The 17,853-nt window shown below is 50.1% G+C and overlaps 4 protein-coding genes across 4 annotated transcripts; 2 read left to right on the top strand and 2 right to left on the bottom strand.

Moving 5' to 3' along the window:
* Window positions 1-886: 886 nt before the first annotated feature.
* Window positions 887-1,433, bottom strand: EPUS_09116 (uncharacterized protein; the record flags this gene model as incomplete). The annotated part of the gene is made up of 2 exons (XM_007805031.1): window positions 887-1,120; window positions 1,179-1,433. The coding sequence occupies 2 exons, from the start codon at window positions 1,431-1,433 to the stop codon at window positions 887-889; spliced, it is 489 nt and encodes a 162-aa protein (XP_007803222.1).
* Window positions 1,434-2,364: 931 nt separating this feature from the next.
* On the bottom strand, window positions 2,365-4,045 carry EPUS_09115 (uncharacterized protein; the record flags this gene model as incomplete). The annotated part of the gene is made up of 5 exons (XM_007805030.1): window positions 2,365-2,695; window positions 2,744-3,099; window positions 3,149-3,212; window positions 3,262-3,814; window positions 3,871-4,045. 5 exons carry the CDS (start codon window positions 4,043-4,045, stop codon window positions 2,365-2,367), a joined length of 1,479 nt encoding a protein of 492 aa, XP_007803221.1.
* Window positions 4,046-5,351: 1,306 nt separating this feature from the next.
* EPUS_09114 (uncharacterized protein) lies at window positions 5,352-7,130 on the top strand (the record flags this gene model as incomplete). The annotated part of the gene is made up of 4 exons (XM_007805029.1): window positions 5,352-5,742; window positions 5,793-6,494; window positions 6,543-6,624; window positions 6,680-7,130. 4 exons carry the CDS (start codon window positions 5,352-5,354, stop codon window positions 7,128-7,130), a joined length of 1,626 nt encoding a protein of 541 aa, XP_007803220.1.
* A 1,200-nt stretch (window positions 7,131-8,330) lies between these two features.
* EPUS_09113 (uncharacterized protein) lies at window positions 8,331-9,053 on the top strand (the record flags this gene model as incomplete). Its single annotated transcript, XM_007805028.1, has 2 exons — window positions 8,331-8,761; window positions 8,861-9,053. 2 exons carry the CDS (start codon window positions 8,331-8,333, stop codon window positions 9,051-9,053), a joined length of 624 nt encoding a protein of 207 aa, XP_007803219.1.
* Window positions 9,054-17,853: the final 8,800 nt, after the last annotated feature.

Below are 17,853 nucleotides of genomic sequence, written 5' to 3'. Positions count from 1 at the left end.
CGCCATGTACGACGGCAGGGCCGGATGCCCGATGTAGGAGGCGTACGAGTCGCGCACGATGTTGTTGGTCCATTCGTGACGCGTCGTGTCGGCGTGGCCCGTGCCGATGTATTTCTGTTGCAGGTGCTCCAGCTGTTGCAGCGTGCGTAGTTTGTCGGCCATTTTCGGGCGAAGGAAGGAAGGAGAGTAGTTGGGGTTGTTGGTATACGTGAGGGTTGGGTGGAGGGTGGGTTTAGATGTCGAAGGCCGGCAGCGCAGGGGGGAGGCTGGGGAGCACGGCGATAGATGCAGTTGAGGTTGCGCTGGGGTCGAGAGACGGCGTTCACGCAGTCAGAAAGCTGGCTCCAGTCGTGAAGAAAGGTGTGTTGGTTGTGGTTGTGTGAGCTTCCTGCATACGTAGTAACTAACTAACATACTCCGTAGTTAGACGGGATCGAAAAGCTAAACCTGTGGCTTGATTAGTAAAGTTAATCGCTGCTGGTAGCGGTTGTGGCCGGTGGGGATGCCAGAGACCTGGCAGATAACGGCTGCTTCTAAGCAACTTAATCAATTTGGTGATTCAAGCGTATCGCTAACTAACTTCTCTCACACCCTCTCGAGTACTACGTTATATTCATGAGCAATACACATTTATTGAACTGCATCATAGAGCATCTCGAAGACAAGTCGTTGTGACTATGAAGGCAGAGCGCCCGACATACGACATACATACAATAAAAGGCCGTACCACGTACCACGCAGCGAAATCTGCCCCGAAATTGCACTTCGAAAATTGACCAATTAAATGCAGACGAAATAACAGGAATCAATGGTAGAAATAACTGGCCGATAAGGCACTCTCCCAGCTTGATAACACCCTATTCTCCCACCGCCTGCGACATCAAATTCACAGTTTCCCTGCGACGACCATCCTCCGGATGGATTCGATCGACTTTTCAACCGACATCTTCCCTCGCTTCTTATGCTGCTCGGTCAGTCCCTTCTCGATATCGCTGCCCGCCTCGATGTCCGGATGCGGCCACTCGAAGAAATAGGTCATCTGCAGCTCCTCATCCGTCATGGCAGGACCGTCAGAGAGCATGTTGGTGATGACGCATCCACTCGGTTCATGGAAATCGACCTGACACCCATATCAGTCAGCGTGGGTGATGATCATGTACTCGACAGGAGATTCCCACCTTGACTGGTTTGTATAATCGGCAGGTCTCCTGCTGGGTCTTGCCCGGCCGTCCCTCCATCGGCTTGAGTGTGGTCTCTCGCACGACCACGTTGTCATGCTCTTCGATCACTTTGCAGTCTGAGAAGACGGGGACGAAGTCGTGTGCCCGTCGCACCTTGCCTTCCATTCCCGCCCACATTTGTTCCCGGGTGAGCACAGGCGTGACTCCTGCCGGGTTGACAGCCTGTGTGTATGCAACGTTAATGGTAACCATGGTTGAGCGGGTTGGGTAGGACTGATTCAAACGGGTCTGAAAAGAGAGTAGAATGGTGATGCAGATACAAATGCCAGAATTGAAGGTGGTTGCAGCATCTATTTATCGGTATGGATCTTGAGGCGGAGAGCAGTCGTGCTCATCTATTCAGCTGTCCACCATGCTGCGGCATGGGTACGAGATTGACTCGCTATTGTGGGTAGCTACTTGGTGATGCCATCAATACGAGCATAGATCAAGTCATTCACGACCTTGGGCTGGAAGGCGTTCCGCGGGCATCTTGACGCTGGCGACATGATTGGCCACCAGCGGGCTATTCGCGGAATGGCTCTCGGAGTGTCCTTGGGTGATGAGGTAGTGAGCTGGACCGGCTGGATGCCGTTTATCAGGTGGTAGATATCTATATGGCCATCAGCCAGGAGGATGGCGTTCAGCCGTTTCCTGCATGGTACTATTGAAAAACAGTCCGAGACTGTTAGATGTCACGGTCCGGGTGTGGATGCAGCCCAGCCATCATGCATGACGCTACGGAGTCTTGGGGGGCTATGATATGCTTGTGCTCAGGCGAGCCAATGGAAACGTCATGATGGATTCTCTGGATGTGAGGTCTGGTGATTGAGGGAGATGCAAATGCAACTGTCCGGGAATAGAACGATGCAGTACAGGGGATTACTCCGTCAAATACGGGACACAGATCGCAGTGACATGGCAACCAACGTGACTCCCAAACAAGCGGTGCAACAACAACGTTTAACCGCAATATGACTTACCAGAGTGAGGTAATCCTGCTGCAAGATACCGGCCAATCGGTGTGCAGTGAGTCAGTATATTTGAACCTGGGATGGACTGAGACAGCGTATGGATGGCAATGCAATATCTATTAGGTGTCTATCAACTGAAACCGGACAGTTCAAATGCTCGCTGCGAACCACTAAGACCAGTCACCAGGACCCAACTCAAATGGTCTGCCTGCCCTCATGTCATCCATGATCTTCTCGATATTCCACGGCTGGTACCTGTAGCCGGGTGGATAGTTGGGAGGTAGGCGGTCATCGTCTTCCAGAGAGATTCCCATCTTCACGGATTCCACCGCTTTGTGGTAGTTGTCGTATGCATACTCTTCCGGGTTGTGGCTATAGATCCACTTGGGCAGACTTGGATTGGCCCGGCGCGGATCCATCTTGACCTTGTCCCATTTCGTATCTTGGAGCAGCTCGGCATTGGAAAAGCCCAGCTTTTGAGCACATGCGTTGCGAACAAATCTAGATGCCATCAGCTTTGTGTCGTCAGGGGGTCTAGGCACAGCTCACCGCATCCTGATGTGAGCGCGAACAGACTCTGCAATATTCTCTTTGCCTCCTATTTGCAGACACGTAGCCAGAGATACCGCGTCCTCAATGGCCTGGGTGGCACCATTACTGGATGCAGGCAGGTATGAATGGGCGCTGTCACCAATCTGCACAACGCGCGAAAGAGGTGAGGTCCAGCTCGGTTGGGGATTTCTCCAGAGAAGTTCAAAGTTCAGGATCGTCTTGGGCGGCGTGCATTTGACAAGCTCCTTGAAAATTGGTGCCCACTTGTTAGGTCCTGGAACTTGGTCTAGACCTTCCAGCACTTCGTCGGCTTCGATGGTGTTATTCCACGACTCTGACTCGCTTCCCGTCGCCTGTGTCTCCATTAGCGAACGATCGCATGGACTGGTGTTGGAAACTCACATCGTGGTTCACAATCCAGACCATCAAGTCCGGACGGGTCAAGGTTAGTGCATAAGTTGAAGGTCTATTCCACGGTCAGCCTCTGCCCTTCTGAATCTCTAGATCACACTGACCCAAGCCAAGTTCGCACAATGGGATCTTTGCCCCCATTGGCCAAACCAAAGAATGCTTTCACCTCGGGATTCTTGTCGAGTTCCGTTCTTGGGAAAGCCGCCCGCCACATAGCTCTGCCCGACTTCTGGGCGCGGACTTGACCTCCAACGAGTTTTTGCGATTTAGATCCAACGCCGTCGGCAGCGATGACAATGTCGGCTTCGAAGCGCCTGCCGTCCTCCGTAGTGACACCTCCCTTCCCGGTCTTTTCATTTTCAAAGTAGTCGATGACCCGGGCACCAAACTCAATGTTGACGCCGAGCCTCTCGACTTGTCGTACAAACATTCTGTAGACAAGCGGTCGCATTTGAAAGGTGCCCGGAGGGGTGTTGGGATCGAGACCGGCCGCCTTCAATCTCACTGCTACCTTCAGAGGCTTGATCATCTGCTCTCCGTCGTGCTTGAATGTCTCAATCCATGCATTGTGCAGAGAGATCTCGTCATATTCCTGGGCCAGCTCCGGCCAGTGTTTCATGAACCTGGTAGCGCTGAGTCCCATGAAGTACATATCACCTTCGAGAACGTGTCAGCCGCATGAGTTTTGGCGGGGTGGTAAGATGGGAACTAACCCGCTGTGTTGATGCTGGCATTCCTCTCCAGGACTTGGACACTATGGCCTTTGCGAGTGCATTCTATCGCGGCCGTCAGGCCGGCGAGACCAGTACCGACGATCAGGACATTGATGCCGCTGCTTGGATATGATCCAAGAGGCTTTGAGTCTGTTGACAATGGCAGTGATCCCATCTTGCTGGGGTCTGTTATCGCTGGACCCTGTTCTGTAACGGGGATGGGATACTTGGACAGATGGAGTTTGCGACTTGCAGCCAAGCAATTACTTCCGATAGTCGTAAAAGCTAAGAATGGGGCGGATTCAAGTGGTCCACAGGACCCAACATTCCTTTATACGACCTTCAGCAAGGTAATAATATACAAGTAGCGTCAGCCACAAAGCCAGCATGATACCAGAGCATGGGTGCCACTAGTGGACGGAGGCCATGTCGATTGGAAGTCTAAACATCACCACACACCGATTCGGGTAAGCCATAAGCGGAGCTCCGCCGCGCCAAATTTAGGTGCAGATTTGCCCTTATTTCCGCTTTCTCGGCTAGCCGTTGCGGCGGCGGAACATCTGCTCTGGTGCACCATCTCGCCTACAGGATGAGGATAACGGCCGGTCGGTGTGTTGGTACTCCGTCCTGAACTCAGACCTCCAAATCATAGTTGTCTGTGTCTCTGATGGGCAAAATGGTATCTGCTCGGATGCCCTGAGAAGATAATTCCTATCCGCTGGGGAATCCGAGGGGGTACAGAATATATTTGCCTTGCAATACTGGCAGGCATTGCGTTGCTGCACCCCTGGCAAGGGTTATTACCATGGTACTATGTAGGAGGGGGGAGGTGGGAGTGTTTGCCACATGGCTGGAACTGTACTACGTACTAGTATGAAGCAATTCTCCGTTGACTACTACCGCATAGGACTAGTGGTACGGAGTACAGATCATGCCAAGAAGCTTGGCAAAGCTTGCGTCGAATATGGTATCAACGATATACTCATAGTAGTAGTAGTTGTGTTGTTGTTGTAGTAGCACTAGGTAGTAAGTGACTTTCTCTATCATCATGTATTACTGTCAGCCTCGCCTCTTCTTGGCCCCCTTTCCGTCACATTGTCCGATGCTGTATCCATCCGAGCTCTAGGTGTCAACCTCCGACCGTATTGGCTGATGACAGATACACCCAACTTCCTGCGCTATGTGATGATCATTGAACCCATGAGAAGAAGCCTGCCGCAATGTGGCGTTTATGGTCAGCCTTCGGAATTCTGGGCAGAGATTCCATGTGTCCTGGCTCCTTTTCAGGCCTTGCTCTAATTCTGGGCTCGTGTTTGGAGGCCGGATGAAGCAGTAAAACGGGGTCTCTTCCTCTTGGTAAACCATCTCCTTCAAGGTAGTAGAGTATATTTCATTAGTCTCCTGCTCCCTCTCCCACGTTTTGATCGAGCCTGATACCCTTTTCTCCCGGCGTCGATCTTCAACATACCTTTTTCACAGCCATGCATTGGATTACCTATGTCGCCGCGGCCGTATTCCTGACAGGCTGGGCAGCGTATTCATTCTACGCAGCCCGTCGAGTCGCAAAGGACAGGCAACCTCCACGCAAATATCTGCCCGGCCCCAAGAACTACCCTTTCATCGGCCGTGTCCATGACTTACCAATCAAATTTATGTGGCTCAAGTTCAAGGAATGGGCAGATATATACGGAGGAATCTACTATACGTCTATGTTCGGTTCGGAATTCATCATTGTGTCTGATGAGGGAATCGCAGAAGAGTTGTTGGTCAAGAAAGCCAAGTACAATTCAGACAGACCAATGATGCGCTCGGTGACCGACTCGAAAAGTTCAGAAGGAGGCATGGAATACCTCCCGCTCATGGGCAAGAATCGTAAGGTGACGAGATGCATGGTGACTGTACCTGCTAACCACATTGTCTAGAGTACTGGGCTCGTCAGCGTCGCTTCGTTCACTCATATCTTATGGAAGCCAGCAACGCTCACTACCGCGGGATCATGGATCATGAAGTGAAACGATGGCTTTACCGTCTGGCTGTGGAGCCTGACAGTTTCATGTTCTCCCTGGAGGATATGGCATCGAAAGTCATGTGTACACTCACGTGGGATGACCCAACTGTGAGCGAGTACTACACCAAAAGTGCGTGGGCATTACTCACCCAGATGTCACCTGCTGGCCCCATCACCAATCTTATTACCCCTTTGTGGCACCTGCCTTTGGCGATCAATCCATGGAAGAAGGCAGAAAAAATCCGGCATGATGAGCAGAGTGGTTGGTGGATGGCCAAGTATCTGCACACCAGAAAACTGCATGAAGCTGGCCTAGCTCGCCCGTCCTGGACTCGGCAATACCTCGAGATCGAGAAGAGACCGCCTCTTTCCGGCGACAAAGAGGCATCAGCGGCTCTTGGGATGATAGCACTGGTGGGGATTTTTACTGTCGCAGGGCCACTCAACTACTTTCTGGTCTCCATGGTGCATCATCCAGAATGGCAGGCCAAATGTCAGAAGGAGATTGACGAGGCCTGCAACGGCAAAATGCCTACGCTTCCTGACTCGCCCAAGTTACCCATTCTCCGTGCTTGCATCAAAGAAACCATGCGGTGGAGACCGAATGTGCCAACTGGTAGGAGCCGTTGCCAGCTGTCTCATAACAGGGCTGACACCAAACTAGGCGTCGCGCACGAAACCGAACAAGACGACTATTGGCGTGGTCATTTCATCCCCAAGGGTGCACGCATTCTTCCTCTTGATTGGTTAGTCATCATGCTCCCGCATGGTATGACATGTAGCTGACATTTAAAACTGCAGGGCCTTCCTTCGTAACCCAGTCAAATATCCCGACCCAGAGAATTTCCGTCCCGAACGCTGGCTCGAGCCAGGCTGGCCCACATACCAGTCTCCTCTCACAGTCTATCCCATGGTCAAGGGTATGTCGTCATTCGGCTACGGTCAACGAGCATGCCTCGGCCAAACCCTCACGCAAGATGAACTTCTGGTCGCATGTGGCGGGCTTATGTGGGCCTTTGATTTGAAGAAGAAGGTCGATCCAGCAACAGGACGCGAGATTGACGTCCCTACCACCGCTTCAAACTCGCTCCTCATCATCAAGCCTGACCCGTTTCAAATGGCATTCCATCCAAGAACTGAAGCTAGGAGAGCAGAGATTCTTCAAAATTGGAAAGAGGCGGACGAGAGGGATATGCTGGAGAGAAGAGCATTTGCAAAGGCTGCCGTTTTGGAGCATCCCAGTCTGATTTAGGTGCTCTGGATACAAGGACAAAGATTGTGATTGTCTGTTTCTAGCATACGTTTTTCCTTCTAGATAACCGGGTTGAGGTGTTGGACAGCGTTGACTTTGCCTTTAGAGACCGATTATTTGGTAGTTGCAAGATTGATCATCATTCGTTTACTACATACACTTTGATATTGTACTTCTGACTCGAGTGACTTTGATCTGCCCGAAATATGGTCTGGATAAGGTTCAGTGTATCCCACAATCAACATGATAGGTCACAACACTGTATCAGAGTCTCTCTCTCTCCATTGCAACTCAAGTATGGCCAATATTGGAAACTGGACCGACCTAGCCGGGTCTCTTACCAGGGGACCACTCTACGGACCCATCTCTATTCGCTCAACAGTGCACAAGCGTATTCTGAACTCCGACGCCACCATCCAATTGCGTCCCATCAACAAAACAACACCTGACACATCCTTCCGCTGCCCAGTGGTACAAAAATTCCGTGACTATGCCCCATTTCTCTGCACTAACGCCCCCTGTACATCTAATGTCCTCTCGGCGAATTTCATCATCTACCAAGACTAAGTATCCCCATCACTTCCGGAGCCATGCGACCGGCTGCCTTAGTCTCCGGATTCGTTAACGAAACGCTACACGATCTCTTCCTCCCGGCTGCTCTAACCGAGGACCCAAATCTCCTACTGCATATATAGATATTGTCCGGTGCTACGGAGTCTGCGAGTGGTTTTTGGGAGGAAGGATATTGTGCAGGCGGAGGATCTGGGCTGACAGTTGGCTTCCAACCCCGCAGGCAGAGGCGATGCTCGTCCGATGTTGCGCTTGATGCCCGTGAGATGATGATGATGGTTTCCTGGAGAGTTGGACAGATGCAGATGCGATCTCGTGTGACAGTGCGACGGGCGCGCCTTGATGGATCGTTCTGCTTCTGCTTCTGCGGTTGTGTGCGTATTGGGTAAGGGGTTAAGGGATTTTCATCGGACGTTCTCGTTGCGTGCATGCACCTGTTTGACAGAGTTTGGCTCATTCGTCCGTCCGTTATTTCTAATCAAAGAATATCTCATTTTCAATTTGGTTTTCTGTATTTCCTTTTGCTGCAATCTTGCCAGACCTCAGCCAGGTGTCATCTCATCTCATCTACTATCCATCTCACACACCTTTTCGTTGACTTGAATCCTGCTACCCTGTCTCCATCCCACAATGGAGAACCAACCAGGCAAAATGCTCTGCCTCACCATCTACAGCTACAAAAAGGCCGGACTGAGCGACGAAGAGTACCGCTCCTACATGCTGAAAACCCATGCCCCGCTCGCAAGCACCCTGATGGAGAAATATGGCATTGTCGGCTTTACTATGGTATATAGCACTTTCGAAGCTATCCCCCTCCCTCAAATCCCCCATGCAGCTGACAAGAGGATGTTTTCCGCACGAAAGACACACATGAACTCGACGACGCGCCCGCTCCTAGCCTCCATCACCGGCCCGCATTTCACCAACACGGCCGACTACGACGTTGTGTCGCAGATGAAGTTCCCGGACGTGGAATGCTTCACTAAGATGCTGGCCGATCCTTTCTACCGCGAGAACGTTATGCCGGATGATGTGAATTTCGCCGACATGAGCCGGACAAAGTATGTACTTTTTTGATTTTTCTTACGAGTCGGCTTCATGTGTATATGCTGTCTTATGTGTCGGAGCTGCGTGGTCGCTGACGGTGGGCGTTTTGGTAGGATGTCCCTTGGATGGATTGAAGAAGTGGTTAAGGATGGGAAGGTTGTCTTGCAGAACACGCAGACCGAGAAGAGCGAGGTGGATGCGCTGGGAGGTGTCAATTCCGGCAAGGGTGAGCTGGTGGAAATCGAGGCCCAGGATTCCATCGGTCCGCCGCCAACGACGCTGAGTGACAATGCGATTGCAGTTTGAGGTCAAGGGTCTTGCCCCCATCATTAGCCCGCACACACTTATACAGGATAAGGTGCTCTCTTTCAGTTCGATGTGGCGGTATCTTGTACTTCGCTCTACCATTTCATTCTCCTTTTAGGTCCTAGATATAGACGCAACCCTCAGGTACCTCGCAATTTTCCATTTTCCGCGGCGAAGACCTGAATAATGGATACGGGGATACAGACACGGCCACGGACAGGGCACGGCTACAGGCCAAAGCCACACTCGAGGTTACCACTTCAGATGCCATTTTTCTTCAACAACCCATCACTGTAGTCCATATTTCGATTTCCTGTCACTCACCCACTCAGTGCCAACCAACCACCCCATCAAAAGTCCGAGGAATACACGAGAGATACATCCTTATCTCCAAGATGGTTCCTTTGGCGGGGCTGGTCAGAGAGATCGATCGAGAGAGCAACGGAGTCACGTCAGGAATTCTCCCCATTCCTATTTTTCCTCGCTCGCTCCCTTTCTCTCAGTCTCAGAAGCCGCTCTCGGCTCCCTCTCCATACTCTGTAATCTAGACTACCAACAACGACACCTGCATAATCAGTCTACAGTTCGAAAAACGCCTCAATTTCCGCCCGTAGAAGGTTTTCTTTCTTTCTTTCTGTCTTTCTTTCTGTCTTTCTTTCTGTCTTTCTTTCTGTCCGAGATTCTGGCAAGGCGGAATGGCGTCTGGAAAGACTTGAGATGAGTCTGGGGAAAGCGGGCGGTTACGCTTTACGTGCTCCACGGTCTGTTACGTTATTTTGTGTCTTACTTGTTACTATAAGATGTATATTGGGAGATAGCGGTAGCGGTAGCGATATCGAGGGCGCATCCATCTTGTTGACTCTTGCTGGCGTGAGGACTGGAGACAGAACAGCTGGTTAGGTCTATCTATCTAGCTTTGACCTTGTTATGATCATATGTTGTCTATACTGTGAGATAGAGGTAGAGGTGGAGATAGCAGTATTTGGAACTTGCTGAGTGGCAGGCAGGCTGGCTTGATGGGAGGGTTCGGCTTGCGCGGGGCTTTGGTTGCTTGGTCTGAATCATCGGTACCTGGTTAGTGGGTTGGATGCCGGGTATGTGTAGATGGAGTGAAGGAGTGATGGAGATGGAGATGGACGAGGCGGAGAGGGCTGAACAGGACGGAGGGAGGTCGCCGAGCGACAAGCGATATGGATGATGTGGCCTGAGCGTTATGCATAGACAGAGACATGTCATGACGCGAGCTGGCTGAGCTGCCCACTTACGAAGACGACGACGATCTTTGAAGTCTTGATAAGTAAGCCTATCGTGACGGCGACTGTAAACAACTCTTGAGACTTCTGCGACCGCATTCAGATATCCATTGAATTGGACAGGAGACTACATCCCCATGGCGTGTTGAAAAGAAAGGTAAGAGTCGGAAGAAGAGACGATTGAAAGACAATAATGCGACGTAGTATGATGGCGTTGAACCAATTGATCCAACATAGGTTACCATCAACTGAGTGAACATCTGATACGAGCATCTGGAAATAATGCTTACCCAAATGCCCCCAGCAACCTATCTGCCTACCTACCCTACAAATGGCCTCCTGGTATGGCCTATAATTCATGAAGTGGCTTGTCAGATCGAGGTTGAATGCTCAGACATCACAGGAGACAACGATTTGGGCATTAAAACAACCATCCGGATGCTGCTGGTTTTGAGTTGCTTTTGTAAGGTTCTGGGATTGTCTGATATGTCGAACGCAAATGGTCCATGTTCACTCGTATTGACAGGCCAGTACTCCGTACGGAAGCGGTAATGAGGTGTCACAAACTGGAGACATCGCCAAAGGGCCATTTGGCTCCGCCCTCTGGCTTGGTTAAGGCATGGCAAGTGGTACTGATTGCCGGGCATTGGATCTCGTTTATAGTCCAGCCCATGGCATGAGGTAATGAGGTACTCGAGCTAGACAAAATCTATTAAAGTAATGCAGGGAGTTCACAGAGCTTCGAACAACAACGCAGATAAAAGCTCCGGAACTTGAATGATAGTGAAATATTCCCATAGCGACTACCTGCCTAGCAGGAACCCGAAAGATCGAACCTCAATGATGCCAAGGGAGAAAGCGTGGGATAAATCCTTGCTTGTAGCTGTAGCAATAACACACACCAATACTTGCATACCCGGCGCCAAGCTAGCAATGCATTTTGCCAAGAGACCCACCACATTGTCGAAATGATAAAAGGATTCATGTTCATTTCCCATGTCGATTGTGAATCGTCAGGTCGTATCTCCGGTCTAACTTCCGTCATTGGCCTCATAGTAATGAGATCTGGGGGAAAGTACCTTCATCCTGTTGCCAATCAGCCCAGCCCAGTCCACCAACTTTATGTCGACACCCACAAAGTAAGAAGATATACATATCCCGGCTCCTCGATCTTATCATCATTTCAAAATAGACACGAGCGCGCATCTTCCATTCCCATCCCCATCTCTTCCTCGAACATTCATTCATTTCTCTCCTCCACTATCCCCCCTCATCCTCGCAGCACCCCTCTCCCTCCCTTCATGCATGTACTTGAGTGATTTCCGGTACTGTCGATCCTGGGCATCGAAACCCATCAACGTGAGCCAGAGGGCCACGGCGCCGCCACCCGTTAGGGCTAGGGTCCAGGTGGTGCGAGGGTTCATTATCGCAATGTACAGGGAGACGGGAGTGCGGAATGAGTGGTTTGCTGGCGTAGGCGTGGTTCTCGAAGGGTGCAATAGGAGAGGAGAGAAGAGGATTGCTTGCGTCTGTGGTTGTGGGGTGATGGAAGCTGTTTGTTTCGGATTCTGTGGGGTTTGTGGGGTAGTATGGGGCTAACTTATGGTTATAAATAGTACGTAGTACTCCCCAGTGTCTACTACTATAACTAGTTAGCAGCCCTTCGGCCCTAGCCAGGGACTTCCGCGGCTCCAAGTACAAGCCTTGGCCTTGGCTTTTCGCATCTGCTGGAGTTTCGTTTCAAGTGGTGGGCACAGGTGAGAATCATAGGCTAGGTTGACGCAGAGGCTGTAGAGCAGAAGAAGAACATGCATAGCTGGAGAGATCCTTAGGATGTCAGAACATCTTGAAGGTGAGTGATAATTCCCCGATCATTACGGTCACGGATCAGGGGGCATTCAATGAAGAGATGCAGGCTTTTGGTAGGCGTCGGTTTATATTGTATTATTTTGGACCACCTCTTCCTCTAATATACCTGCGATAGCGTCAAAGAATCGGCAAGAGGGTGTCATCGAATACAGGTGTTCGACAATGTTTTCGCAACTCCGTCAAAATCAGCTTCCACAAGCTCCGCTGTTACCTGGAGTGAATTGGTTAGCATACGGCGAGACATCCTCCCGATAAGCTTCAACTTTGTTGCCGGCTTTGCTGCGGTGTGGATCCTGTGTAGCCTATCCTTGTGTCCAGTAATAGCGGCTTCACTGTGTCGAAGTGCTGCAACTCTGCTTGTGCGTGGAATGTAATGTGTAGTCCCTCGGCTGGAATACTTACCAGTGCCGTATTTAGCTCGGAAAGCTCTGATGTTGATTCATGTGCAAGGTGTAGTCGTCTTGCTGAAAGATTGTTAATACCAAGGAATATGTGGTCGAGTTCGGGCTGCTGGATTTTTGGTCCTCTACTTGTCGTTTTAATACCTGGCAATAGAGCAAGTCCGTAAGCAAGTCCTAGACTTCCGGTCTGAGTGTGGTGTCGCATGTAGTTATTCTGTCTGAATGCTTAACGTGATCCTTGGGAGTGTGGAAGAGATCGGACTAGTCAGCAAAATCCGGCCTGCACTCTGTTCATCTGCGGTTGGCACCGCAAAATCAGCCTTAAGATGAACTTGGGGCAGATCTTACGGATCATGATAGGATAATTTCTGGTCCCAGTTCCGGCTCACCAGGAGCGTGGCCTCGACAGCAGTGATGTTCGGCAATCCGGAACCTAAACAGCATACACTTCAAAGAGGCGGTGATCGAGGTAAAACGGTGAGATCTGGATTCATTGCGTACCGAGACGTAAGCGCAGAGTGGGCTCCTTCTTAGCACGCATATACTCTGTAGAAATACCTTAGAGTCCAGCTCTACGGTTTTTGAACCTGAATCTGGGGTTTCTGAATTGGTTAGTAGTGCGGCTGGCCCATGATAGTTGAGTATCCACGCCTACTCTTTTTTGAGTTTCTGCTTGGGAAGCAATTTGCCAGAGTTGTTCCGATAGAGCCCGTTGCATCGTTTGTAGTATCTGCAGGTTTGAATTAGTGTCTCTGGTAGGTAGAGTAGGTGGAGGTAGAAGGAGTAAGAAAAACTCAGAACTAACGCATCAGTTTCAGTAGCATCTCGTGATCGGCCAGCTTGATAGAAGACTGCCTCGTTTATGTCTGGAACACAAGTGCCGTCGGGCAATTCTTCACCGACGTGAGCGGTTTTATAATCTATATTGTTCTGAGTTTCTGTAGAGTTATCAAATTCTCTGTCTCTTCAGCAAACAGGAGTGATGAAAAGCTTGCGTTGTATGTGATTTATATATTGCCTCCTGGCGGTTGGATCTCCCGTTCGAGCATCGACCTCCAATTGCGGCCATTCTGAGCATCTAATTATTTCGTCTGATGGGGGTAGCTTGCCGGAGTCGTCGACACAGAGCTTATATCGCAGTATCTTACACATGACAGTAGCAATGGTGGCAGAAGATGAAGTACAGAATGAGAAGTTGAAAGTCAGATTTTGAAAATGGGGATTGAACCATTATATAGAATTCTGAAATCGAAGATCAGGACAAGAGAAAATGTGAGGGCTGATGCTGCGGAACCAGAAACACAGTCCCGACGCTGGTGAAAACCATATGAAGAGATACTACCAGAGTACTGTGCTGTCATAGGCGATACAGTTTGTGGTTTTCTATTGCAAAGAGACAGCAAGTTCAGTTTCATGCTTTCGGAACCGCTCGATATGGAACTTGCCATTGTTTCTCGATGAGCTTCAGAGAAGAAACAGCCGAACAGCTGCGACGTCACCCCAGCTTAGCCGTTAAATCGACCTACTTCCGGGCCGGCGAGGGGCTGAAACTCGATGACAGATTCAGTGACACGTGGGGCTTCGGGCTGATGAAGGTATGCCGGAACCCGTGACAACATTTTAGTAATTAGAACATAGGAACTGACCAGATCCCGGCTATGTTGACACTGTCTTGATGCCCAAAGCGCGTCGAAATCTGCTACCACTGAGTTTAGGCTCTACGTCTATGCTGGAGTACAATGATCTTGGCAAGAGGAGATTTTTACTGCCTCACACACTCATGATCCATCCTCAGAATACTATCAGATATAAATAGCATTTCTATTGAACGGCTACCGCTGCTAGCAGATGTGATAAGGCTCAATTCGAAGGTGTAACCCTCCGTCGTGGTCCAGTACAGGGACTACGACGAGAGTAGCCACAGCAATAATCCCTGACTGTATCGGAGACGCAGACTAGCCCACCACCTCGATAGAGAGGCTATTCACCTGATAAAGATGACTGTACGTATTTCTCTTCGGATTATAGGTCAAGCATCTGATGGCCCAGCAGCCATATCTGCAGGCCCGCAAACCACACGAGCGTCCCTTCAATCGAAACACCTTATAAGTTTTATCCGGACGTCTCCATAATGTTATCATGGGTAGCTCTTCGCTGTATGCACAAGTGGCAGCGACAGCTTGGTAGATGGTGTTTGAGCCGCTCCATCTTGAGACGTCCGTCAGTGTAGAAGGTTGGGTTGCATAGCTTGCAATGACACCCGTCCACGTGAGGGGATGACGAAGAGTCCCTCGGATTCTGCTCTGGGAAAGAAGAAGGCCCGGCATCACGTGGAGAGGGGCCGGCCTGGACTTTTCGTTTGGGTTGTCGCTCATGTAAAGGGAGGTAGTGAGCCTGGGTTCGTGCTTCAATCGGTCCCTTTGTTGAATTAGACGTTATGCTCTGTTGTTGTTGGTGAGCAAGAGCTGCAAATTGCTGAAATGCAGAAGACTGGGAACAGAGCTTAGTAGACAGAGCAACAGGGTCTCGTTTTCCGTCTCGAGGGTATTGGCCGGCTGGCTTTCGTGGGTGTAGCAAAGAAGGCGGAGCTGGTGGCTGCTGCTGATCTCGATGGTAGGCCAAGGCGCGAGTCACTTCTTTCACTTGACGTCCAGAAGCTGATTGTGGTGGTCCTTTAGACATACTTGTATCACAGCCCATCTTGGGGAATGATGTAGACATGATGAAATATGGAAGCTGGGTTGAGATAGAGATAGGAGGCTAGGATCCCAGTTCCCTGGTGGAGTGATATAGTACCTAAGTCAGGACTTAAATTGCACTGTTTGGCTGAAGATCTTCAGTCGGCCGAGATGTGCAAACCATGCAAAGCTGAGACAGACTATGTGCCATGTAAGACCTCACAGCTATCAGGGTACGTGACATATCCCGAATACTAATGTGCGTCTTCGGCGTCAAGTAACATCGTGGAGGGTCTGGCTGCGTATTGCGATCAGACCTGTAAGCATGATATCCCTAAGATCGTTTCATGCATACTCCGCCCTTCCTTTTTCTCATCTGTCTATTCCTGCTCCTTCCACAACACTAATTTAGAAACTCTAGAGTACGAAACCCGAGATAGCGTCAGCAATCCGTCAGCGTTCTGGATGTGATGTGCTGAGTGTCCCGGTAAGAGAACTTTTCAATTAAGGAGCCTGTTGTACTTACGTCTGATTATTAGCCAAGGCATACAGCAGCTGCACAAAGTGATTGCTCAACCGAGCCGAACGGGTATTCACGCCTGTGACGTGACAGTAGGGTGGGAAAACGGCCAATCTGCGACCTGTTTTAATCGGTCAATGCTTCCTCCTACCTCGAGAACGGCGACTTCGCCTCTTTGCATATGATCAACTCAATAGCACTGGAGTCATGTTTCGCACCTATCGGTCGCCGCATGCCTGCGAAGGTTTGTCATGTCTTCCCACTGTACAGGATATGATCAAACTTCAGGCATGTGGTCCTTCTTCTGGGCTATTTGAAGTCTCCCAAACCATGTTAGCGACAATTTTCGGGTGTCTGCATGGTAGGGACAGAGCCCATCCACTTCGCCTATCTAATAACAATTTGTTCTGCTAATTGCTCGGTGACTCTGAACCATGCAGTATGAGAACACGCTCGAGCGTTGCATCTGCTGCCCTTGCAAACACTGCAAACTGCAATACGTTGCTGGACCAACAACACCATATGGATAAGGGTTCCGACAAATTGGCATGTGGCACAAGAGAAGTGTATGCGTGCAATTCAACGATGGGACAGCGATCTCATTGACTCCGTCGTGTGACAGGATCTATGGTGGCGATGCCAATTTTGAGCATATTCGGTATGCAGGTGCTTTTTGAACATGTAGACGTAACCTGAAATTTCCCTAGGAGGATGCTTTGTACTTTGTGGCAAACTTTGCTCAGGCCTGTGGACTAATGTGTCGTTAATGACAAGGGCATATGCAAAGATTGCATGGCAATAGTATCCACAACTTCTTCTAGCTCTTCACACTCATTTTCCGAGCCTAGATCAGGATCCTTTCCACTATCGTCGTCAATGTTCACTCGGCAATGAGATCTAACGCGATACACTTTGAGGCGTGGATTTTGCTCCATCACCTTGGGAAGGATCTTTTTGTGCTCACATTCTTTGGCGAAGTCAAAAGCAGCACTTTGTGGATTGCCTACCTGCTCGTGGTCTGATCACGTAGTTTCAGCTTGCAGAACTTCTGGTATATGCCCACCGCCCTCTCCACCGCCGCCGTGGTAGAATATGATTGATAAAGGGAAGAAATCGTCTGATATGATGGATTTCAATGGATCAAAGCGCCGTCGAGCCTTCTCATAGCTGCATCTGTAGTCGACTAAAATAGATTACTTGCAATGTCTAACTCGGGTTGAGTCCCGGACCTGTCTTGGTAGTCAGAGAGCGTAAAGAAGATCGGGACTGGGTTTCTTTTCAGCTTGCTAAGCTTCGCCAGAATTAGAGCGTTTGCTTTTTGGAGTTATGATTGTTGTATAGGTGAGGATCGAGATTGCACTATCTTTGACAAGCAAAACTCACTCGAATACCAAGTCTACTTACGTATCAATTAATAGGGGTTGTCTCGGGGCAGCCAGATTCGACAGCCAGATTCGATTTCTGCGGATTCGGCGTGTCGGCGTTTTGGGGCTTGGCAATATAAACGCCACCAAAATTTGGCGGGGAATTTATCACTCAAACCCCCCCATATGACTCTATGAAGTATTTATCAGAGTGCTGTTCAACCAAAGTTGTTATGAAACCTATTGCCTATTTGAGACTCTCTATACATTCTATGGCGTTGCATCTAGTATTTGGGCCTATTTGCCTCGTTTCGGCTGATTCTGCTTGCCCTCGTGCATAGCCTTATAGTCCAGGGTAGGTCCTCTAGCCCGTTTTGGCCGTGCATTCGTCTGTAACAGGGCAGGAGCTGTGGAGGCAGGTAGAACGAATGGATCCTCCTCCTCCTCCTCCTCCTGCTGGGGCGTAGACAAGCTATCCTCGAACGGTAGCGGCGTTGCCCTGGTAACTGACTCCTCCGGAGGCGGCGGCGGCGGCGTTGCTCTGATGAGAATCTCATCCTGTTGCCCTGCTATATCAGCAACGTCTCTAGGACCAAACTGGGGCATCTGCACTTGAGTAGAAGCGCTCCGAGTCATATTAATAGCAAGTTGGTCTCTCTCTCGCAGTCTCTGCTCACGCTCACGAGCGTTGAGCTCTCTAGCAGCTATTTCAGCC

Source organism: Endocarpon pusillum, assembly GCF_000464535.1.
Source record: "Endocarpon pusillum Z07020 unplaced genomic scaffold scaffold3805, whole genome shotgun sequence".
NCBI lineage: Eukaryota > Fungi > Ascomycota > Eurotiomycetes > Verrucariales > Verrucariaceae > Endocarpon > Endocarpon pusillum.
This window is presented reverse-complemented; position numbering and strand designations above follow the sequence as displayed.